General features: G+C 46.4%; 2 protein-coding genes across 2 annotated transcripts in view; both read left to right on the forward strand.

Moving 5' to 3' along the window:
• LOC120909029 (pterin-4-alpha-carbinolamine dehydratase) overlaps positions 1–9,509 on the forward strand; it is a 28,237-nt gene extending 18,728 nt beyond the window's left edge. Inside the window, exons 3-4 of the mRNA XM_040320623.1 lie at positions 5,760–5,840; positions 9,099–9,509. Coding sequence (XP_040176557.1) covers positions 5,760–5,840; positions 9,099–9,197 — 180 coding nt within the window. The 3' untranslated portion in view covers positions 9,198–9,509. The remainder of the gene's footprint in view (positions 1–5,759; positions 5,841–9,098) is intronic.
• A 13,492-nt stretch (positions 9,510–23,001) lies between these two features.
• Positions 23,002–25,833, forward strand: part of LOC120909030 (disks large homolog 5-like) — a 40,052-nt gene continuing 37,220 nt past the window's right edge. Inside the window, exon 1 of the mRNA XM_040320625.1 lies at positions 23,002–23,121. Coding sequence (XP_040176559.1) covers positions 23,042–23,121 — 80 coding nt within the window. The 5' untranslated portion in view covers positions 23,002–23,041. The remainder of the gene's footprint in view (positions 23,122–25,833) is intronic.

The following is a 25,833-nucleotide window of genomic DNA, read 5'->3' on the forward strand; positions in this document are numbered from 1 at the left end:
ACTGGCATCGAAGATAAAGAGTTCAGTTTTAGCGCTATTGAGTTTGAGATAACTCTTAGTCATCCAGTTTTCTATTGAAGAGAGACATTTCTCTAATCTGAGATGATGATCCTTTTTATGGCAGATGCGAAAATACAACTGCGTGTCGTCTGCATAAGAGTGATAGAGTAGTTCTTGGCTACCGATAATATCAAAGAGAGGACGAAGATAGATATTAAACAGCACCGGTGATAGGGGGGATCCTTGGGGGACCCCACATGGCACCGTGCGTTTTTCTGAGGTGAAGGATCCCAGTTTCACTGTTTGTGATCGGTTTCCGAGAAAAGAGGAGAACCATGGTAAGGCATCTTCTGAGACTCCGGCGACTTCTGTTAGTCGTCTCAGTAGCAATTTATGGTCTACTGTGTCAAAAGCTGCGCTTAGGTCCAGCAGAACCAGGAGACACGATTCTCCTTCGTCTGCGGCCTCGAGCGCATCGTCCCATATTTTCAGTAAGGCCGTTTCTGTACCGTGTCCGGGACGGAACCCGGATTGAAATGGATCGAGTAGGTTGTGGGTGTCCAGATGCTGTTGCAGCTGATTTACCACCACTTTCTCCATTATCTTGGACAGAGCATTTAGACCTGTTATGGGACGGCGGTGAGTTGGGTCCATAGGATCCAAATTAGGTTTTTTCAAGATCGGCAGGATTGTGCCCTCTTTCAGCAGGGAAGGCACTATGCCTTCCTTAAATGACTGATTTATAAGCTGCGTGATCGGAGGCGCCAGGATGTCGGCACATTCCTTCAGTAGCTTGGTGGGAATGATGTCATTGGGTGCTGTGCTGTTGCGCAGTGCACCAATGAATTTTTTTGTGGTATCGATGGAGATGGGTTCCAAAGTGAACTTAGTTGATTGTAGAGGCGTTCCGTCGGTGTATTGATTGAAGAGGGGGCTGAGTGGAGTATTGTTTTGCCGAATACTTACCCGAATTTTTTCAATTTTGTTGATGAAGAAATCCGATAGTTCATTGCAGAACTCTTGGGTGTCTGAAGTGGGAACTTCAAGACATCCCGGATTCATGGTCTGGGTGACCATCCTGAAGAGTTCGCGTGGGCGATTCCTTGCGCTGTTAATTACCATAGAAAAGTGCAGTTTTTTGGCTTTGAAAATTTCCTTGTGATATCGTGTTGTTACTGCTTTGTAGAAGTTGAGGCGGTCTTCTGAAGGACTTCTTTTCCAGGCGGCTTCCGCCCTTCTGCGCTCTTGCTTCAATAGCGACAGCTGGTTATTGAACCAGCTGGACTTTTTTGCCCGGCTGCGGAGTTTGCGCTTTGGTGCTGCTAAGTCGGCTGACTGTAGCAGAGCTGCATTTATGGCATCCAAAGTATCTGAGGCTGCTAGCTGAGGAGGAATAGCCCCAATTCGGTTTCCCAGGGTAGATCTGAAGAGTTCCGAGTGGAGCTTCTTCTGAGATCTAGCCCAGTGTGTTGTCACCGGCTTGGGTACTTTCATGACTAGTGAAGTTCTGGGAATTATGAAGCTAATTGCATGGTGGTCTGTCCATGGCAAAGGTTCATTTCCCAAAATGTTTATTTTCAGATTTTGTCTGAAAATTAGGTCGAGTGTGTGACCTGAGGCATGCGTGGGACCGCATACAAGTTGCTGAAGTCCTAATCCTTCCAGGTGGTCGATGCAGGCCTCCGCGATGGGATCCTGTGAGGAGTTGGCCCACAAATTGAAATCCCCGAGCAGCAAAAGATGATTGCTGTTAAGGGAGTAAGTGGAAATGAACTCCGTTAATGCTGGAATCAACTGCGATTTGGGCCCAGGGGGCCTGTAGCAGAGGAGAATGTGAACGGTCTCCTGAGAGTGAGCTTGAAGTTGAAGCGTAAGGGTTTCCATAAAAGGTAGAGGATTTTGAAGGACCGGTTTAGTGATTGCAATATGCGACTTATGAATCACCGCCAGGCCTCCTCCTCTTTGCCCTATTCTATTTTCCGTTAGGATGCGATAATTTTCTGGCACCAATTCTCCGAGAATGGTGTTGCAGTCGTCTGACAGCCAACTTTCTGTAATAAAGAGGCAGTCTAGATCGTTTTGTAGTAAGAAATCATGGATTTCTGAGCGGTGTTTAACTGCCGATCTAGTGTTAAGCAACGCACATGATATCCGATGAAGCTGACTTTCATCAGCCTTGCCTACACACCATCAGTTAAAAATCTCCGGTGATGTAAAACACGACGACGTGCAGAGAAAAATGAAGTTCAATGCTTCCGAGCATTAGTCGACTTGATTCTGAGCATGCGTGGATTTTTGACCGATGGATTTCCCCACAGACGACCGTTTTTTTTTCTATTGTTTTTTTTAACCATCAGAACATTTGAAAACGGGTTCTAATATTTTTTTTCACCGATGGGGGGGGGGGGGAACGATGGGGCCCACACGCGATCGGTTCGTCCGATGAAAATGGTTTTCATCAGACGAACCGATCGTGTGTACAGGGCATAAGAGAGAGAATTTCCAGCTTGCTACTGTAGATGATCTTTTCAAAGCTGGCTCTTTCAAACAAAAATGTATAAGAAAAGTCTTGCTACATTTGATGGCCTGACCAATGTCATTAGAAATTAGTTCAAAATTTCATTTTCTTTTAACATTCAATTTTTGGAGCGAATGGACTTTACCAAACAAACCACATATACTGTTAGAAATGTATTTTTTCGAAAGAACAATTCTATCCTGCACCTTCAAACTTTCTGATCACTGCGGTCAAAAATGAACATTGATTCAACACCACTATCCATAAGGAAATCAAATGTTCTTTACACAGAAGCTTAGAGCAAAATGCTACGAGTGTACACCCACCTTTTTCATCGTAAATGGAGGATGTCGCTGACTTCAGTTATGAATATCTTCCAGTAGATTGCATTCAAGCGGAACTAAACCCTCCTATCCTTTACAGCCCAGGAAGAGCCATATTGGCCTCTGGATCTTCAATTGCCATTTGATGTCTTGATAGCTTTGATAAAAGCTCTCAAATTTGTGGTTTTGTACAGCTTGACATAATGGGCCTGATTCTCAAAAGAGATACGCAGACTTAACTGCTGTTCAGCCTGCGTATCCCTGTGCCTAACTTTGGAAACGATTCTCAAAAGGCTTTTTCCAAAGTTAGGCAGAAAATCTGACATGTGTAAGACACTTACACGGTCAGATTTTAGGATGCAGTACCGCATCCGCCACTGGGGGCATTTCTCATTGAAATGCAGCTTTGCGTATGCAAATGAGGACTTAAGCAGATTTTCAAAGCATTTCATCACTGTGATTTCTGCCTAAGTTCCGAATTTGCCTGCGCAAAACTAGGGCTGGTTTTATAATGTGGAAAGTTAGTCACACATTGTAAAGGCCCATTCCAGCGACGGCATTTGGTATGCATTCCCGAGGGAGAACTCCACGGCAATTTTAAAATTCAAAACCGGCATGGGTTCCCCCCCAAGAGCATACCAGGCCCTTAGGTCTGGTATGGGTTGTAAGGAGACCCCCCCATGCCGAAAAATTGACGTAGGGGGTCCCCCTACAATCCATACCAGACCCGTATCCAAAGCACGCTACCCGGCCGGTCAGGAAGGGAGTGGGGACGAGCGAGCGCCCCCCCCCCCCTCCTGAGCCATGCCAGGCCGCATGCCCTCAACATGGGGGGGTTGGAAGCTCTGGGGCAGGGTGGCGCACTGCGGGCCCCCCCACCCCAGAGCACCCTGTCCCCATGTTGATGAGGACAGGACCTCTTCCCGACAACCCTTGCCGTTGGTTGTCGGGGTCTGCGGGCGGGGGCTTATCGGAATCTGGGAGTCCCCTTTAATAAGGGGGCCCCCAGATACCGGCCCCCCACCCTAAGTGAATGGATATGGGGTACATCGTACCCCTATCCATTCACCTGGAGGCAAAAAGTAAAAGTTAGTAAACACACAACACAAGGCTTTTTAAAATAATTTATTATTCTGCTCCGGATGCCCCCCTTGTCTTCTTTATTAGCTCTATTTCCAGGGGGGGCTTCTTCTTCCGCTCTCCGGGGGTCTTCCACTCTCCGGGGGTCTTCTTCCACTCTCCGGGGGGGTTTCTTCTTCCGCTCTCCGGGGGGGGGGCTTCTCCGCTCTCTGGGGGGGGGCTTCTTCCATCTTCTCCCCTCTTCCGCTGTTGACTCGGCGAACCCCGGTTCTTCTCCAGCTGTCCGGTGCCTTCTTCTTCAGCGCTGGCTGCCTGCTATGTTTGTGTGTTAGCTCAATTAGTAACAGGCAGCCGGCGCGGTCTTCTGTGACGTCAGGGTCTTTTGTTCTTCTCCCCTCTTCCGATGTTGACTCGTCGCATCTTGTCGCTGTAATGATGGAAGCGCGCCTTGCATCCCATTTATATAGGCATCACCGTCCCATCATGCTCCGGCAGGTACCCACGTGGTGGGTGCACGTGGGTAGGCACCCACCACGTGGGTACCTACCGGAGCATGATGGGACGGTGATGCCTATATAAATGGTATGCAAGGCGCGCTTCCATCATTACAGCGACAAGATGCGACGAGTCAACATCGGAAGAGGGGAGAAGAACAGAAGACCCTGACGTCACAGAAGACCGCGCCGGCTGCCTGTTACTAATTGAGCTAACACACAAACATAGCAGGCAGCCAGCACTGAAGAAGAAGGCACCGGACAGCTGGAGAAGAACCGGGGTTCGCCGAGTCAACAGCGGAAGAGGGGAAAAGATGGAAGAAGCACCCCCCCCCGGAGAGCGGAAGAAGAAACCCCCCCCGGAGAGTGGAAGAAGACCCCCGGAGAGTGGAAGACCCCCGGAGAGCGGAAGAAGAAGCCCCCCCTGGAAATAGAGCTAATAAAGAAGACAGGGGGGGCATCCGGAGCAGAATAATAAATTATTTTAAAAAGCCTTGTGTTGTGTGTTTACTAACTTTTACTTTTTGCCTCACCCCGACAACCAACGGCAAGGGTTGTCGGGAAGAGGTCCTGTCCTCATCAACATGGGGACAGGGTGCTCTGGGGTGGGGGGGCTCGCAGTGCGCCCCCCTGCCCCAGAGCACCCAACCCCCCCATGTTGAGGGCATGCGTCCTGGCACGGCTCAGGAGGGGGGGGGGCGCTCGCTCGTCCCCACTCCCTTCCTGACCGGCCGGGTAGCGTGCTTTGGATACGGGTCTGGTATGGATTGTAGGGGGACCCCCTACGTCAATTTTTCGGCGTGGGGGGGGTCTCCTTACAACCCATACCAGACCTAAGGGCCTGGTATGCTCCTGGGGGGGGGAACCCATGCCGGTTTTTTCTTTGAAAATTGGCATGGAGTTCTCCCTCTCAGGAATGCATGCTGAGCGACGCTGTCATTTTTTTTTATAATTATTTGTTTTCCCGGCGCGTCTTTTTTTTTTTTCACCCGTCGCAACTTTAGTGTCCCGTCGAAATTCTCAAAGCCGCCCGGCGTTAATTACGTTCGCGCGCTGCACGTCGGGAAAATGACGTCGCACGCATGCGCAGTACGGCCGGCGCGGGAGCGCGCCTCATTTAAATTTTAAACGCCCCCAGGAGAGGAGGACCGCCTTACGACGGCGGCACTTAAGTTACACGGCCTGAAATTTCTAGGTAAGTGCTTTGACGATCGGGCACTTAGGTAGAAATTTTAAGTCAGTGTAACTTAACTGCTGAAATTTAAGTTAGGCAGGTTTTTTGAGAATTTGGCCCAATATGTATACCTGTATGCCCCAATGTACAATTCCTTTATTTCATTGCAGGCCTTTGGATTTATGACCCGGGTTGCACTACAGGCTGAAAAATTAGATCACCATCCGGAATGGTTTAATGTCTATAACAAGGTAAAGCGGTCAGCACAAATGTATTAAAAAATATTTTTCACTTCAATGCAAGTTTTCTTCCTTTAACCTCTTGTCATCTGCATAATGCAAGAAAAGTGGGCTTTAATGTCCTACCGCTGCCACAGATGCACATTTACAGCAGCCTGAAGTTGTATACTGAGGGTGCGCTCCCAGTTCTCACAGCTGTCAGTCATAGCTTCTGACCAGGGACTAGTGGGACAGGTCCCAGATCATTTGACTGTCAATCAGCAGGTGCTGGAAATGGAGGCAGCAAGCAGTGGGAAGTTGAGAGAAGTCCATAATATTAGGTGGCATAACTGAACACTGATGCCGCGTACACACGACCGGTCAAACCGATGAACGGTCTGATGAACCGTTTTCATCGGTTAACCGATGAAGCTGACTGATGGTCAGTCGTGCCTACACCATCGGTTAAAAAACGAAGTTCAATGCTTCCAAGCATGCGTCGACTTGATTCTGAGCATGGCCGGATTTTTAACCGCTGGACGTGCCTACAAACGATCGGTTTTGTTCTATCGGTTAGGTATCCATCGGTTAAATTTAAAACAAGATTTCTTTTTTTTTTTAACCTATGAATAAATAACCGATGGGGCTCACACACGATCGGTTTGGTCCGATAAAAACGGTCCATCAGACCGTTCTCATCGGTTTGAACAATCGTGTGTGTACGCGGCATGACTCCTTCACTACGACTGATGTAGTGCTCAGGAAACCCTGCTGATCAGATTATACAGATTACAGTATAAAATTTGGGGGTGTCTCCTGGTGTAATTGTGGGGGGGGGGGGGGGTCTTTTGGTGCAGGTTCTCTCATTCTCTCTCCCTCGTAACGCACAAGAGAGGATACGCGCATGGTTTATGGAGGGGTTCTCCGTAAACAATGCGCAGTCAGTAGAATTTCCATGGTTTTATCAGTAAAAGAAAAAAGTTGTGAACCTGAGTTGAGTGGGTGCTAAATGGCCACACAAGGTAATTAACCGCTCAGTCATCGGGCATGTTAACTGCACTATGTAACCAGCAGGTTACGCCCCCAGATTATGATCTTGCATACAGGCCCACTGCCTTCATAAAACGCCCCTGGTTGCGACATGAAGATGGCCACTGTGCGCCAGCCATCTTTAAGCCTGGAGGTGCCCAGCAGATTCTATGGAAAGAAGCCATGAACTTCCATGCAGGCTATGCTGCAGTAGATATTTAAATGCCCTCTCTATGCAGCTGAGCTGCAATATGTAGGTGGGGCTTTGTGTGTGGGCAGGGACACAGGGGCCCCATGATCTATTGCCTGGGGGGCCCCATGAGTTGTCAGTCTGCCCCTGGTGCTGACCTAGTATGTTTGTTTGTCCAGTCTTAAAATATATGTAATTTTAATTCCATTTACTCTGTTACATGAACAGATAAATATTCCATTGATATAACACAATTCCTGTTGATCCTGCTAGAAATCCATTGAGCTCTTGGCTCCCTTAGTGTTCTGCTGGTTATGTTATAGAGATGAGAAGTGGGATGTGTCTGTAGTTTTAACACACTTTCTGATCCAGGGTGACAACCATAGATGCAGTACAGTGAGTGGACGTTGTCACCCTAGGACAAGTTGTCTGTTGTTAGGATTACTATGCAAAAAGAAAGAGGGGGGGATAAAAATGAATGTGGTCCCCACATCAAAGGATGGGGAAGCTGCAATGTCTTACAATAAAGTAGCCAAACCCAAGAACAAAAATGTATTTCTACTTTTCTGTGGACATTTATCCTGTGTAATCTTTATCGTTCAGATAATTAAAAGGTTGCAGGGTAGAGCGTTTCATGATCTCACACCATGTAACAGAGCTCTTTGCTGATTTCCTACATGTTCAATTCAAGTACAGCAACAACATTACCACAATTACCAGTGATTTAGCGACAAACGCCTGATTTTTACCTCTTGCATCCTAGTAATAAATACATTTTGCTACTTTGCAGGCCCTGTTCGCACCTCTGAGATTTAGCATGCATTGCCCAATGTTTGTTAATGCACTGGGAGGCCCGTGGGCAGCTTTATTGTTCATTTTTGCCTAAATTAATAAATTGATTTTACTAGACCACACCCTTGCTTACCAGGACTTAAATTACATTTCCCTCATCACATCTCTGAAGGGTGGAGGCAGGTCTTCCCATCAGGCTGTACAGGGCAGGGCCCCTAATTTCTAACAGCAGCCCTTAACAGTACAGTTTTCCTTTCAGGAATCAATATTTTAAAGTGGTTTTAAACCTCAGACATAAAATATGAACAAAGCATATCCCTCTCTATAGAGTGTGGAACTTTAAATCTCCGCCCCCTTTTTTCTGACCCCCTCAGGCAAGCTTATGAATTCAGTACTTGGAACAGATGTTGGAGCAGACTGCAGATAGACAGGTACAACTTACGTAGGAGGATTTATTTCCTCTGTGTTACCTGAGAATAGATAGTCCCTGCACTGGGTATATGGGAGGGTTTACAGGAACACTAAAGGCAAACTTTTTTTTTTTTTAAATAACAAACATGTTATACTTGCCTCCACTGTGCAGCTTGTTTTGCACAGAGTGTCCCCTAACCCTGTCTTCTGGGGTCCCTCGGCGGCTGTCTCGGCTCCTCCTCTCAAAAGCTTTCCACCTTCATGCGAGCTTGCATGGTGTAAAGCTTTTGCGAGCGCGCTCCTGTGATACAGCGGCGGGCATACCCGCCGACTGTATTACTCAGCCCCGCCCCCCGGCACGCCGCGTCATCCGCTGTGATTGACAGCAGCGCCAGCCAATGGCTGCGCTGCTATCAATCCGTCCAGCCTAGCCAATCAACGGCCAGGCTGGGAACCGAAGAGGATCACGTGGACGCGCGCGGGACTTTCGAGGGGGTCAGGTAAGTAAAACTGGGGTTCGGGGGGGGGGGGGGGGGCTACCATCAGATGTTTTTTCACCTTAATGCATTAAGGTGAAAAAACATTTACCTTTTTAATCTCAGCTTTCTTTATGTAAATACAAGAGTGATAATTTTCACACGTTTTGCATTCCGTGAGTTTTTAATTATGAAAGTACCTTCTTCTAACAGTCCTTCTCCTGCAGTGTTGTACCCAGGATCAGTCCATCAAATACTTCTGTCTATATAAGAAAGCTATTGCTGACGTGATGGGATACTGTGTAGTACGTTTGCTTCAGTATTAATACATGCTATTTGACAGTGAAGTTTAGTATATTAATAACGTGTCTAATATATGTTTTTGTTTTGTAGGTTCATATCACGTTGAGCACTCATGAATGTGGCGGCTTATCAGAAAGAGACATCAATCTGGCCAGCTTTATTGAACAGGTTGCCAATACCCTGTCCTAACAATAGGTGGCAGCATTGCCATGCAGTCGGATATCCAGATAATTAAACTAGTCTGTGTTTTATTGGTGATGTGAATGATAGGAATGGTCATTGGTTTCCTGAGCCTTCAGCTGTTAGCCTTCTCCAAGTAATTCAAAGAAGAGAATCGAGCAAAGGAAGAAACTCTGCCACAGGCCTCCTGTCATTGCTCTAAATCCTTCTTGTACTCGGGTCCTCATTTGTAATAATTTCCTACAGTAGTTATATGTTTGAATCCATCAACAGTATTAGACATTTTTATCAAATAAATGATGCCCTCTTGTTTTTATCCAATGTAATGTGAAAATGTATTTCATTCTGTTGTGGTTGACATTTGAACCAATGACCACAGTGCTGCAAGGCAGGAGTGCAACTACTAGGCCACTGCACTGCAAAACATTGCCATGGAACATACAATAACACAACTATGCACATCCTTCCAGGTGTAAGGCTGCGGCCGTACATGGTTCGAATCTGGGCCGGATTCGAACAGTTAATGGGCAGGCTGACTGTACCAAGTTGATCGACTTGGGTACAAGCAGCCTGCCGCATTCTCGTACGATTTTTGGTAGCGGCTGATTTACCAATTAGCGATAATCACTGACTCCCACAGCCAGGAGAAGACGGGGAATCAGGAAAATTTGGTTGCAGAAAAGAAAGTTGCTGTGTATGGCAAGCCCATGTTGTGAAGATAGAGATCTAAAAAGATAAACCTGCCACAGCGTTTCTATGTCTTTCCGCAGTGCCTCTTGGCAGATAGTCAGCATTATTCAATGTGCATGCATTCTCTCTATAATTCATTTAATATTTTAGCGGTTTGGTTTAAATTTGGGTGAAGGAATGCTTCTATGAAATAGCAGGACAGAGGACTGCGCCCTGAGCCCAACCAGTTGTGTGATATTAGCAAATTAATATTCGCTAATGTCTTCCTGCTTCTCCTTCCAGCCAATCAAAAAGCGGTCCTGAGACTTGATTGGCCGGGAGTCTTGGGACTCCCGGCCAATCGGGTCCATAGACCCTGTTAGGCCGGGAGGAGAAGCAATGGCCCTGGCTCTTCCACCAGCAAGCTGGAGCGAGGAGCAGCGGGGCAGCAACAGCTGCATTGAGGTGCCATACCCTGGATCCAGCACCTTCTCGTCATCGGAAGGTAAGGCCATGGAGGGGGGGTCTGGGGGTTGTTTGCTGCCCTCCCAAAATATTGAGCACCAGCTGTCACTGCAGCCTATGTTAGTCTATAGGGGCCCAGTGACTGTATGTACAAAGTCACAGGTTCTAACTTAACAAGTGTGCAAGTGAATGACCCCAAACGTAGATTGTGCATTTTGGAGTTGCTCACCTGCACACCTGTCAAGTTAGGACCTGTGTCAGTACAGCCGCTGCATCCCCATAGACTGCCTGCACGCAGCTCCAGCCACATAAACAAACCGCTCATCGTGCTGCATGAACCAGAGCACCCGTAAGAATCAATCCTTGAGTCTCGTTCACATGGGCATACTATAATGTATGCACATGTAGCGCCCCCTAATTTCAGTATGGGCACTACACCAAAGTTAGTGGGGAATGGGAGAGTTACCTAGCTCCCATTCACTAATTGTTTAAATTTCTGGGACTTCTGTCATTCCAGAAATGTCCGCTGGGTCAGTCTGTGGTCCAGGGATGCAATATCATCCCTGACCAGCAGTTGCCACCAGAGGGATTCTGGCAGAGCAAGTTTTCCCCAGCAACCAATTGGAGAAGTTCTTCCTTGCAAGGCATGCTGGGGAAGAGTATATCTGTGACAGGTGTCATGTGTTCTAAAATCTTTGCGGGGTCCCGTTCCAGGTTCGGCATCCACCTTCAGGGTGCGCGCATCCATGGACCCCGCCGGCGTGGCCCACCTGGCCAAAGTTGCAGTCTACGAAAACCCTCATCCGGAGGTACAAGGGGACCCCAGTGATTCGCTGGGTTCCTGGTTCTACTGAAAGGATCCCAGGCTGGGTGCCCTGCGATTGAGGAGTCGGTTTGAGGAGGACCCGGAAGGCAGGTCGTCCAACAGAGCCTGAACAAACCAATTGGAGTTTCGGTGACCAGAGTACTGACAGGTATGTTGCTGTCATCTGGTGACCAACGCAGAAATCTACTGGGAGGATTGCTTTATTAATCTACCTAGTTCAGTTATTGTACTTGGCCCGTGAGACTGGCCTGCATCCTCCCAGAAATCCTCAGTGACAACTTGGCTGCCAGGCTTGTGTAAAAGGAGTCTGTCTGGGGGCACTTTACCCACTCAGATGGAGTGGCGATGTGTTACAAATTGGTACTATGCAGAGCAGTACTGACTGCTTCCCTTCATCAACCTTGACCTTCCCTCGGATGTTCATGTTGGCCGTGTTGGGCCTGGAAAATAAAGCATTGAGAAAACCTTTGTTCACTGTCCGGACCTTCGCTCACTGCTTTTGCTCTCACTATTACACCCCTAGACAACGCCAGGGTAACTTAGCAGGCCGGTCCCAAAACAAATCAGCGGCTCCTTTGGGGGTGAGCGCTACACACAGTTCCTTTGTGCAAATCCTCGTGCAGGCAGTCAAATTTTTGTGAATTGGGATGCTGCTGTTCCCAATCTGACAGCTGTGTACATGTGGGTGCTCGGCCCCAAATGTAGACAGTGGGGCCACATAGCCACAAGGCTACCAAATTGGGAGCAACAGCTGTGCCACTGCATCACAATTGACATGAATAGGACTGCTTGCACAGGGACCCCAATGCAGACTAACGAGGCAAACATTATTTTTATTTTTTATACAATTTTTTTTTTTTTTTCTAAATTGGCCTCGTTTGGGGGGCATTGTTGAATCAGGGGTCTAAACAGATTCTTGATGTCTCACATTTGAGCCAGAAAAAGGGAGGAATTGGGGACACGGATCAATCTTCTTGTCACTGAATGAATGACAAGGGGGAGCTCTTTACAGTTGCTTCCTGTTCATTCACAAACTGAATGTATAGTAAATATTCATGAACAAACACAGGAGCAATCGGTACCAGTGGGTCACTGTGTTCATTCAGGAATGGGCTGGTAAATATGAGGGAGAGATTACACCCACCACCAACACTGACTATGTTGATGGGTGGAATCAAGTGAGCGTGGTTGAAGGAAATACAATTGCATAACGTATGGTCAGCTGGAAGCTATCCTGTGCCATCTTAAGTTTAATCGTCTCTCCCTCCTGAACCATACCAGGCCGCTTGCCCTCAACATGGGGAGGGTGCTTTTGGGCCCTCCCCCCAAAGCACCTTGTCCCCATGTTGATGTGGACAGGTGCCTCGTCCCCACAACCCTGGCCCAGTGGTTGTGGGGGTCTACGGGTGGGGGGCTTATCGACATCTGCAAGCCCCCTTTAGAAAAGGGGGGGGCCCTAGATCCTGCCTCCCCTATGTGAATGGGTATCGGGTACATTGTACTATTTCCCATTTACCCATGAACAGGGCTTTTTTTTTTTCATCAGAGGTACAGGAACTTCTCCCTTCCAAGCCACCCTTAATTCCGCCCCCTACCCACCTCCGATCACCAATAGAACCCGCTGCAAAAATAGATCCCCTCCAGCAAAAATAGATTCCCCAGTAGCCAGCATCAATAGACCCTCCAGAAGCCAGCAACAAAGACCCCTCTCTTAACAGTAAATCCCTCCTAGCAACGGCTGACCCTCCCAGCATCAATAGATCCACCACGAGCAACAGAAGAACTCCCCAGCAACAATAACCCCCTTCCTTCACAAAAATAGATCCCCCTCCAGCAACAATATATCCCCCAGCATCAATAGACTCTCCAGCACACCCCAGCACCTCTTTCCATTACATACATTCAGTTTGGGAGGTGCTGGAACTGCGTTCCCCCGCGTTCCTGCTGAAAAAAAGCCCTGCCCATAAAAGTAAAAACCACAATAGACAGTTTGTTTGACGAGTCCTATTAAAAAAACAAAAAGTCACCCCATTTAACCACTTCGATACAGGGCACTTATACACCTTCCCGCCCAGACCAATTTTCAGCTTTCAGCGCTGTTGCACTTTGAATGACAATTGCGGGGTCGTGCTACACTGTACCCAAACTAAATAATTTTATCGTTTTGTTCTCACAAATAGAGCTTTCTTTTGGTGGTATTTGATCACCTCTGGGATTTTTATTTTCTGCAAAAAAAAATAAAAAAATTACAGAAAATCTAGAAAAAAAATTGTTTCAGTTATAAAACATTGTAAATAAGTACGTTTTCTCCTGCACTGATGGTACTGCACTGACGGGCACCGATGAGGTGGCACTGATGTGGCATTGATGGGCACTAATATGTGGCACTGATAGGCGGCACGGATAGGCGACACGGATGGGCACGGATAGGCGACACGGATGGGCACAGATAGGCAACACGGATGGGCATGGATAGGCAGCATGGATGGGCACTGATAGGCGGCATGGATGGGCACTGATAGGTGGCACAAACATACTAAAAGTATGTGTTGTACTAATGGATGCCAATCTGTGATGCCCATTGTGGGCACTGATTGGCATCCATTATGGGCACTGATTGGCATCCAATTGTGATTGTCATCCCTGGTGGTCTAGGGTGGCATACCTGTGGTCTAGTGACATCCCTGGTGGTCCAGTGTGGGCATCCTCGGGGGGGCTGTGCTGATAATCGATCAGCACAAACCCCCCCCCTGTCAGAGGAGCAGCCGATCGGCTCTCCTCTACTCGCGATTCTCGGCTTTTCCTGTTTACATCGTGATCAGCCGTGATTGGACATGGCTGATCACATGGTAAAGAGTCTCCCTGCAACAACGATTGCTGAATTTTAAACGGTACTACACTATTTGGGACCATTTTTCTGCTTCATATGGTATAACCACTGGGAGCACCACCAGGATCACAGCAGGACGTACCATTGCCAGAGTGCTGCACAGTGGCATACACTGTGAATGCTGTAAACCCCAAGAGGGGGTGAAAATCAGGTGAGTGCGGGCCACATAGGAGCACAGTTTGAGGGGATCACTGTGTGAATTATAGAACTAGATGTTCACAACAGCACAAAGCACTTTCTCATTATATATTTTTATATTTATTTATTTTTATTTCTATTTTTATCTTCACTTATTATTCTTTTCCATCTATATTTTTTTCTCTGTCAGTTTTTTATGCACATGTTTGGATTGGATATCACTAGTAATTTATTTGAAGCACAAGGATTTTATCAATGTGCACTATTTCATCTGGATTTGATCATTTTTCACCGTGTTTTTCACACATTGAGCCTAGGTTCACACTGCTGCGAATTAAAAATTTGATTTTGCCGCGGTTTTGGCCGCAATTTAATGTAAATCGCGGCCCGAAATCGCAAAAAGTAGTACAGGAACTACTTTTTGAAATCGCAGATGCGGCGTCGCACTGATTAGGACAGTGCCATTGCCGACAATTGCCGCCGATTTGAGATGCGATTTGACATGTCAAATCGCATCTCAAATCGTTCCAAATCGTACCCAGTGTGAACCAGGGCTAAAGCATAGGTGCACCTTATACAAATAGAATAAATCTATTACCCACTAAATCTATTACCCACAATATCGGCATTGCACTTTATATTTATGTATCAATTAAGCTAGCGCCATTTCTACCTCCATTCCTAACTCAAATCATTATCTCACTTAGGTGAAATAAATAAAGTAGGGGCAGCTGCTTAATTAATTAACTAATTAAGGTGTCAAAACCCCAAAAACTCACTAACGGGCAATATTTGGTTTCATTGCGCGTATTCATTTACACCATTTCTGATTGGTGGAGTGCTTCAGAGATGGTTGTTCTTCTGGAAGTTTCTCCTCTCTCCACAGAGAAATGCTGGAGCTCTGTCAGAGTGACCATTGGGTTCTTGATCACCTCCATGACTAAGGCCCCTCTTCCCCGATTTGCTCAGTTTGCCAGGCAGCCCACTCTAGGAAGATGAGGACACTGTGCTCATTGGGACCTTCAATGCTGCAGAGTTTTTTCTCTACCCTTCCCCAGATCTGTGCCTCGATACAATCCTGTCTCGGAGGTCTACAGACAATTCCTTGGACTTCATGGCTTGGTTTGTGCTCTGACATGCACTGTTAACTGTGGGACCTTACATAGACAGGTGTGTGTGCCTTTTCCAAATCATGTCCAATTAACTGAATTTACCACGGGTGGACTCCAGTCAAGTTGTAGAAACATCTCATGGATGATCAGTGGAAACAGGATGCACCTGAGCTAAATTTTGAGTGTCATGGCAAAGGCTGGGAATACTTATGTACATGTGTGTATTGTATTGTAATGTCACCATCTCATAAAGTCTCAACCCATCCCCATTCTATGTAAAACTAAATGCTTTGGCTGTAGTTGGGCGTTCAATTGTTTCTAACAAAATAAAACATCACTCTTTAATGTATTGCCGACCAGCCACCATCATACTGCAGCAGGTTGTCTCTCCTGTGCAAACCACCATAGGTGTATGTCGATCTGTGCAAGGAGGATAGCGGGCGTGCTGTGGGAGCATGCCCGTAGGTCCCGCAGACTTGATGTCTGCCAGCAACCAGCGATCGCTGTACACAGAGGTAGAACGGGGAACTGCCTATGTAAACAAGGCCATTCTACCTAATGACATGTCAGAGATTTTCTGTTCCCAGTGATCCTCATGTCCCAGTGAACCCATCCCCCCCTACAGTTAGAACACACCCAGGGAACACAGTTAACCCCTTGATCGCTCCCCATTGTTAACCCCTTCCCTGCCAGTGTCATTTTTACATTGATCACTGCATTTTTATAGCACTGTTTAATGTAATGTCACTGGTCCCCAAAAGTGTCATTTTGGGTCAGATTTATCCGCCACAGTGTGGCAGTCCCACTAAAAATCACAGATCGCCACCAGTACCAGTAAAAACAATAAAAAATCTATCCCATAGTTTGTAGATGTGATAACTTTTGCCTATTAATAAATACGCCTATTGCGATTTTTTTTTTACCAAGAAAATGTAGAATATATATCGGCCTAAACATTTTTTTGTATATGTATTATAGCAGAAAGTAAAAAAAAAATTCAAATTTGTCGCTCTTTTTTTTGTTTATAGCTTAAAAAAAAAAAAAAAGAAGGAGGTGATCAAATACCACCAAAAGAAAGCTATATTTATGGGTAAAAAGGATGTCAATTTTGTTTGGGTACAACGTTGCAACCATGCAATTGTCAGTTTAAGTGCCGCAGTGTCGTATCGCAAAAAAAGGCCTGGTCAAGTCCAGTCAAAAATGAATTTTTTCTATATATTATATGTAAAATATCTTTATCTATGACATTATTCATGTTCTGTATAGTTGATTGCCAAACTTAGAAAGTCTAATCAAAGCCAGACAATCATCTTCTTCCTGTTCTTCAGGAACCTTATTTCTGAATTCTGCATGCTGCCTCTCACTTCCTGAAAACGTTGTCCTTCTCTTCTACACAGGCATGCCTACTGTTCATTCTAACCACCCCTATCTTGCCCAGCCCCACCCATATCCCGCCTCTCCTTTTTAGAAAGACATGCCTAGACCTGCCCAACCCTACCTCCATCCCTCCTCTCCATCACAGATCTACTCCTCATAGCCTTGTTTTGGGCAGCAGCTTCTTCTGAGAGGGGGGAAGTATGCTTTGGAAGTATGTTATGTTTGTTAGAAACTGTGATATACAGTTGTGCTAAAAAGTATGCATACCCTGGCAGAAATTGAGAAATTTTGGCATTTATATAAAAAATATGACTAATCATGCAAAGAAAATGTATTTTATTCAAGGATAGTGATCACATGAAAATGACATTTTTTATCACATAGTTTTTTGGCCCTTTTTAAAATCACAATAATAACAGAAATCACCCAAATGGCCCTGATTTAATGTTTACACACACCATTTGTGGCTTTTTAAAACACAATTAGTGTCTGTGTATAAATAGTCAATGAGTTTGTTAGCTCTCACTTGGATGCACTAAGCAGGCTAGACACTGAGCCATGAGGAGGTAGAAAAAAAAACAGTCAAAAAACCCACATAACAAAATAATCAAACTTTATAAAGATGGAAAAGGATATGTAGCACCCCCCTCGAAGGAGTCGTTGGTATTTTTTTATTGGGTCCCTTCTGCCATGCACCTGTGATGACTCGCTCCTTTCCTGGACCCGAGAAGACTGACACATCTCAAAGGTTTAAATGGGCTTTATTTAATGGCAAAGCCCTAGAAAGGAATTGGTTAAATAACGAAAAATTTGCAGTATAGCAATGCAGGCACCTTGTTAAATGACACTACTCACAGGGTGTCACTGTTCGGTCACCACATCTGCCTGGGAAGCAACTGGTGCACAAATGTGCACTAGGCAGGTGTTAGTGAGCGATACTGGTTCGTAATTGCAACATAAAAACAATCCAACACAGTACAACAATACAAATGGCATTTTCAAAGGCAATACAGCCTACCTACTATCTAATGCAAAGTTGTCCTGCCTAACCACTGCCCAGGGACTATGTAGAGAGTCTGCCGGCGATGGGGCCCTTACGTGGGAGTACTCACTAAAGTAAACAAGATGGTGGCTGGAAGTCTCTTACAGTTGATGACTGATTCCTGAGGGGTTCCTCTGTGGCGGGTGAAAGGGTCCTTCCTCTTGAGCCAACTCTCTGCAGCTTTAGTAGGTTGCTGGAACACGTGATCACTGGGAGCAACTGGAACGCACTAGAATGGAAGGAAAAGGGGAAAAAACTGTTTTAAGCCATCCTTGCCTCATTGGATTGCGACAGCAGAGTTTCTAGTCTCCCCTCAGAGTAAAATTTGCGGGAAGAGTTCCCATTGGCCCTTGGCCTCTGGACAAGGTCAGGCTGCATCTAGGCAGTGTTAGGGTTTGCTAGTATATTACTAGGGCCGCCTCCAACACAACAGCCACCTCAGACACCATCACCACTGACAACACAGTCACCGCCAAGGATGCTGCTCCTGGGGGCCACAACGGAGCTTCCAGGGCTCTGGAAGATGGAGAAGTCTGGAGCTCAGTGGTGGGTTTGGAGGAAGAGGATGTTCCACCCACAGAGGAAGTTTCAGGTTGGTGGTCAGCTCAGCGGGTCACTTCCCTACTGGCAAGGGGGCCGGCAAATAGGCGGCGCTACAGAAGCTAGCTTTACTTCCCCTCCCTGCACTGTCTCTTCCCGCAGCACGGGGTCCCCCTCGGCGTAAGGGTAGCACGACTGGAAGCAGGGTGGGGGAGCGCAACGCAAGAATAGTAAGGATAGTGCTGCCTGTGTCGCAAGGGGCACTGGAAGACAGCAGACCCTGGCCGGCATGTAAAGCCCCTCTGGAGGTCGGTCAGCATCCCCAAGGACATTCTATTCCGGTGGTCTGCACATCAAGGGAGCAGCAGGCAGGTGGCATGGTACATAGCACTGGTGAGTTTGCTCCATAATTACTTGATTTATTTTCCTCTGTTTTAGTTAGAACTGTTAGGGAATTGAATGCTGTCAGAGAAAGTACAGAAATATCTTTACCTGCTCATGGGTTGAATAACACTGCTCCTCTGGCTGCAATATCATCTGCTAGTAAAGGAAATGTAGCCTCAATTTGGGCGCCATCTAGTGGAATTAATGCCAACTCTTTTTTCATTAACAAATTCTTGGCTTTCTTCTACAGCTGAGACTATTCCTGTACAGCAAGCTAGTGTTCCTGAAACTTCTGTGCAGGTACTCACCCCATCTCCAAGTGTTTCAGGAAACTATCATCCTCAAACCAGTCAGCAGGTAAGGAATCCTTTTCTAAAGGCGGAGTCACCAGTAAAACTCCACGTAATGGCCCCTTGACTCAAGGAATTCCCAGACACACAGACAACACATCTCCTATTTAGAGGGGTTTTCTCTGGGTTTCATTTACCAAGTTTCATTTACCAAGTTTTAAAAAAATACGTCCATACATACCGTTTCCTATATGTGTTCTCACCGCCGCTTCCGGGTATGATGGTCGGGACTGGGCGTTCCTAATTGATTGACGGGCATCGACCGACGCATACAGCGCGTCACGAGATGCCGAAAAAAGCCAAACGTTGGTGCGGCTCTATACGGCGCCTGCGCACCGACGTTTGGCTTCTTTCGGCATCTCGTGACGCAATGTATGCGTCGGTCGGATGCCCGTCAATCAATTAGGAACGCCCAGCCCCAACCATCATACCCGGAAGCGACGGTGAGAACACATATAGGAAACGGTATGTACGGACGTATTTTTTTTAAAAAAACAGCCGATTCTAATTGTCATTAATCTCATAAATGCAATGTTAAAAGTTTATTTTTAGGGGAACCTCCACTTTAATTTGTTAGGTTTCTTTTTTCAAAATAAACTTCGACAAATGACTGGCTATGACAACTATGTTCTCTGTTGACAGCCTCAAGAGGAATCTCATTAACAGGAAATGTTGGGGAAAAATATATAGGTTAGATTAGAGTCCAAGGGCCACGGCTATGGAACGCTCTGCTAACGGACATCCGCATGAAAGAAAACCATCGGGCTTTCAGGAAGAAACTTAAGACCCACCTCTTCTGAAGGATAAGGAAGACAATGGATGGAAAAAGCGCCTTGAGGCGATTTAGTTCGCAGGTGTAGCGCTATACAAGTTTTTCACTCACTCACTCATTGCAGTCCCATTGAGAGATCAGAGCATCTGCCCCCTGCGCCTTGGGGTGCGGAAACAAAGTCAGACATACCCAAAGTTTGCGATTACTCGGGGAAACGAGGAGGTCTGTCTGTGATGGGCCCCACCTGTGGACCAGGTCAGAGAAGACCTGGGACATAGACCCTCGTTGTGCTCTGGGAAGCTTGTACTTGTTCAAAAAATGTGCTGGGAGGTAAACTGCTTCTGGAATTTTGCTGGTGATCTTCCATCCCAGGCGTTATGGGTTTTATCTCTCTCACTAGCATATTGCCGTGAGTTTCACCCTGGAGCTGAATATAGGCAACTACTGCCCTGTTGCTCAACTGCAAGGAGACTGGTCTTCCTTGACTCTGTGTAGTAAGGCCGTAGTGATAAAAGGGGCTGTTTGAACCCCAGCACGTTCAAGATTACCCTCCTTGGCTGGGAATCCCTGATTGCCTTGACCGAAAGTCCTTCACAGTGCATCTTCCCGAGTGTCTTGTAGACATGATTTGTAGCAATTCTCCAGTGTAAAGGTCCTAATGGACCAAAACTTGCTCAAGGACCTTCCATCACTGCGGACCGTTACTCATACTGAGTAACACTGTTATTAGCGGTGTTCGATCCTGTTTCCTCCCTTGCAGAATTCTTGAAATTTAAGTTGAAATTTGCGCAGGTGCCCATGCACCACAGGAATCATCTGTATGCATGATGACGTTGTGCCCAGATGACTGAGGCACTGAGAAACCCTCAAACAAGCAGAAGTATACTTCCTCAGAATTCTGTTCCTGACTGTCACCACTTCCTCTGATAGAAATAAGAGTAACTAGAGCACCCCCAGGGTACACTAACTGTTAGGATGGAGACGGTTGGTTTTGCTTTCCCTCTAAGGTGTGACGATAGGATAGGCATCCTGACAATCCAGCAACAGCATCCAGCCATGTGGTTGTATTGTTTAATGGACTTCATCTTAAAGATCTCAAAGAGGGCCCAGAAGGGTTCGACCTCTTCCGGTCTGCTACTGGACACTAGCCAACATCCCCTGCAAACTCCAAACAGGATTGTATAGAAAACCTGCAATCCCTTGAGTCTGAAGTGTATTGTAGCATTGTAAGCATTGTAGCAGCACACCTGTTGTGGTGGACTTGGCATATGCGTGGGAGAGAAATGGTCTGGAGGAGGAGCAGTGAGGAATTTCCCGAAGTGACCATGAGTGCCTTGTACCTTCATCCAAGGACCTGTACCACATGCTGTCCAGAAACACGTAAAGTGTGCCCTCTAGGTCTTACCTCAAGGCTCCATTTTCACTATTGCAACCCCAAAGTTGCGTGATCTTGCTGCGATTTTTTGCAGGTTTTTTTTTGCTGCAATTTTGATGCGACTGGAAACAATGCCTGTGTAAGTCGCATCAAAGTGGGACCAAAGTAGTGCAGGGACTATTTTGAAGTCGCTGCCACTTGAAGTCGCACAGATATAAACGATACTCATTGAAATCATGGGGAACGGCCTGTCATGCGACTTTCCAATCTCAAGTCGCACTAAAGGAAACTGAGCCCTAGAGTCTGGGCATGCACTTGTGTGACTGATTTTTTCCCAGAAGTCTGCACTAAGATACAAGTCAGACTTTTTTGCACCCACTGCTACAAAAATGTCATTTTTTGGCAAGATACTCCAAAAGGAAATTATGTCTAAAGGGATGCAGACCCTGTCACTCTCCTCAAGGTACTGCAGGTGCAGCAGCTGGTTGATAATTATTAAAGCATTCCCATTAGACTCGCCCAACACATGGGCTGGTTATTACTGGTCTGCTGGCACCTACAGATGCTACAGTATGTAGGAGCAGGTTGGCCCCTTAGCTTGTTCAGGGTATACAGTTTTGACAGCCTGTTTATATGGGCATTTTTTCTCCAACTCCTTCCATTCTTTCCCACTTTTGTTTCTAGGAAGCAATACTCAGCCCAGGGTCTCAACCATATGGCCTCCCTAGCCACCAAAGTGCCAGGATGCTCTTCCAGTGGTTTAAAAAGCAACTGTGCAGCCTCCATATCCTGAGTAGCAGACTGCTGTATCTGTAATATATGTAGGAAGGACCCTGGCCTCCTTCAGTCTAACGAGAACCAGCAGAGCCACGAGTTGCTGACATCCCTTCACATGGGTCGTAAGGTATAATGGGTGCAGTGCAAAGTAGATTCATGGGTGCCAGACACCTAGGGTGTGTCACCTGTCCGGGATTCACCAGGACAATTTGGGCTTTGAATCATGTGTCAGGGCCTCAGTCTGCAAAGCGATTCCATCTCTCCTCAATAGAACTCTGAGAGAGAGGATTAGGGCCAGGACACCCCAGGCAGCTGCAACATCAACCCGGCAGACTCCAAGACTTCTACAGAAGGACAGCCACGCAGGTAAAAGCATCCAGCAAGATGCCACATCTGCACTGATAGGAACGCTGTCTCCTATGGCAACAGTCTACAACAGTTTACAATACAAGTGCAACAGTAGCTTCAGGTAATTAAGGTGAGTTCAAAACAGAATCTTGTGCCATTTTATCAATAATAAAGACATTTGGCATTACCTGTTAGCTGCATACTCCTCCAGGCAGTGTCTACTCACCAGCTTCCTGGGCATAAGTACTGCGCCATAGGCCCTGCAGGACTCTTGCTGGGGCACCGGCTCTGAGGAAGAGGAGCGAAGACGTCTTCCTTGGAAATTTTCTCCTGAGTGGGAGCGCCATCCAGGCTATGCTCCCCTGAAGAACGTCTGCGTTGCCTTGGCCCAGCTCTTTTGAGAGCGTGGGCATGCGGGGCTGAAGCAAATCAAAGCGATACGCATAAGAGGACACTCTTTTCCTGAAAACTTACTTATACGGTGGTCCCCACCCTAGTTGTTGAGGGTCTTTGTATTAGGAGCAGTAACTGACTCTTGATCTGTGGAGAAATGTGACGGCCAGCTGAGGCGAGGACAGCTGAAAAGCGACAGAAGGAGCAGGAGAAGACAGGAAAAAGGATTCCACTTTCCCTTCTAATTTATCTACATACACCTACAACTGTATATACACACACACATAGACCTACCTGCAGAGGGTCAGTCTGGCGCGGGTTAAGAAGGGGTTAATTGAATAGGGTAGGAACTTCCCTTTCAGACCTGATTGTCAGCGGAGCTGAACCTGTCAGAGATGGGTTGTGTGTCTGGAGAGAGAGAGACAGACAGCAGCATGCTGTGTGAGAGGATCCATTGGATTGTGTACCTGCTGGGGTGAGCAAAACCATATCAGAGACTGTAGCTCTGGCTATAGCCGTGTACTTTGTCTATATATCAATCTGTTGGCTAAAGAGACTGAACCTTTCCTATCTCTGTACCTGTGTTAGAAGGCAAGCCTGTAGTTTATTCTGTTTGTTTTGCTGAAGCAGTGAATAAGAAAGGTAATGAAAGACAAAAGAGGGAGATATAGGTAAAAGGTACAGGTGCCCCTGTATGGCATAAGGAGATAAAGCATAGCTGGCCCCTCCATATTCCACAAGCGCTGCAGTTATCAATTTTAAAAGCATATTTTGTTCCTAAAGAGGAAACACTGCAGGGGCCCCAATAAGACCCACAGAAGGGGCTCCCAGACTATAGCGCTTTTAGCAGCCTGAGCGCTGGGACTTCGCACTGGGAGAGGCTCAACCCAGACGACTACTGCGCTGAGGCAGAGGGGGAACATAGTACTGCTTACTCTTCGCTGGTACGTGAGGTATGAGGAAAAAAAGAAGAATAGGGTGGCGGCTAACCATGCCTTAATTTATGCTATTCACACTGGTCCTGAGGGAGTGGTCAAGAGGCGGAGCTCTATCACTAGTATGCCGCCATGTTGGCGTCAGGAAATAAAACTTGTGCATGCATGATATCAGGTCGCTAACATGTGGAAAATAGAAAATAAAAAAATAAAATGGTTCCTCCATCCAAGGAATTGCCAAATCTCCCATAGGGAGGGATGTATTGTATATCACTTAGATAAGAGTTTCATAAAGTGCCTGTAATATATTTTTGGTGAATCAAACAAAGGAAAGAAAAAGGCAAAGGAGGAATTGCACACGTCCATAACAGGCTTATCCAATTATATCATCCAGGTACATTAATCCAAAAACCTAAACATATATGAAAGAGATAATAACTTAAAGTGGTTGTAAACCCACATTTTTGACTTTTACCTACAGGTAAGCCTATAATACGGCTTACCTGTAGGTATAAAGAATATCTCCTAAACCTGTACGGTTTAGGAGATATTCCCCCCGCAATGCGCCGCTGATCCTCGGCTAAAGGACCGGCAGCCGCCGGCCGGACCTTGCCGAATTAAAGTCTCCCATGCGCATGCGCGGGAGTGACGTCATCGCCGCTCCAGCCAATCACAGCGCTGGAGCGGCGATACCCGGAAAACACGCCGAGTCAAGATGACATCTCGCTCGCCGTGGACCAGGTAAGTTCCTCTCACCTTGTTCCGAGGTAAGTATTTCATAATGAGCTAATATGAGGTGCATACTAGCTCATTATGGCTTTTGCCTTTCAGGTGAAAAAATAAATAAAAAATTAATCGAGGGGTTTACAACCGCTTTAATACCATATGATACACTTAGCTTTATATTCTCAAGCATTGGAGAATTCTCTCACCTATAGATAGATCCTGGCCACTTTTGGCCAGATGTCCCTCCAGGGGCTACTAATGATTCCGCTCCAAAGAAAAAACTGGCAAAAAAGACAAACAAATTCCAAGGAAAACGGCCCAAAACTCCTATACACCTATATTCAAAAAAACAAACAAAAAACACACAGGCAGGAGAGCCATCTCTTACAAGGTATACAGCAAAACACCATATCACACCATTGGTAAATCACATACCTATATTGAATGTCCCAGTCCAATGTGAGCTTCCAAACATGGCTGATGCCATGTGGAATTTATATATCCCCCCGATGCGTCACAACGTGCGACGTCCCGCTGTGATGACACATCACGGACGAAAAGGAAGAGGATCTGAGGACCATGGACTGATACCCGGAAGTAGGAAGTAGGAACTGACATCACTTCTGGTCCATGGCTTTGTCTGCAACAACATTCTGTGCAGACATGAAAGTGCTGGGAATGCTAAGTCACAAGCATGCATAGATGGTAAAGCAAAAAAATTGCCGCACTCACCCTCAAAATACCATGGCACATCGGAACCTCAAGGCGGGCAGACACTGGACCAATCACGCCCTGTAAAGGGCGGGATGGTCCTATGGACACCCTTGGGCGTCCATATGGGTATCTGGACAGATGAACGGGGAAGGTGGGAGGGCGCTCAAAAAACCTGGAGGAACACAATCAGCAAAAAATAAAAAATAATTGTTGTTGATTATCCACATGTGACACGGCAAAAATTCCTACATGCATGCACATCACAATACATACCCATTAAGTACAATAAAGAGAGATAACGTAACAAACAAAAATAATAATAAAAGAATAAACATTTAATAAATGTACCTCCCTTTAACGGGGAGGTCACGCTGGCACAGAATATTGTTCAGGGCAACTCCTAGATGGTAACCAACCACCGGGCTGGGTATAAAATCCTGGTGATGATGGAATAAAAGAGGAAGAGCATCAAACGCTGAGTTCAATGAATGTCAAAGGCAGAAGCAGAACAAGTCCCAATGAGGATCCCAAACAAGCAAATGAACACCAAAGTCCAACAAACAATCCACCGTTAGGATCACAAAAAGGGATTATAGCTAATCCCTTCATTCAAACCAGGGTAACGGGTGGCCTGTAATATCTATATCTCCCCCACGTTCGTGTTATGGGATGTGTTCTAAACTAAAAAAAAACAATTGACTTAAAGCCATTGTACAACCCCACATGACGACTGATTGGCGTTTCCATTCTTCTGCGTTAGGCAATTACGAAAACGTGGTCCCTAATTCTGCAGAAGAGGGGCGCTTTGTTTT

Source organism: Rana temporaria, chromosome 8 (genome assembly GCF_905171775.1).
Source record: "Rana temporaria chromosome 8, aRanTem1.1, whole genome shotgun sequence".
NCBI classification, from domain to species: Eukaryota; Metazoa; Chordata; class Amphibia; order Anura; family Ranidae; genus Rana; species Rana temporaria.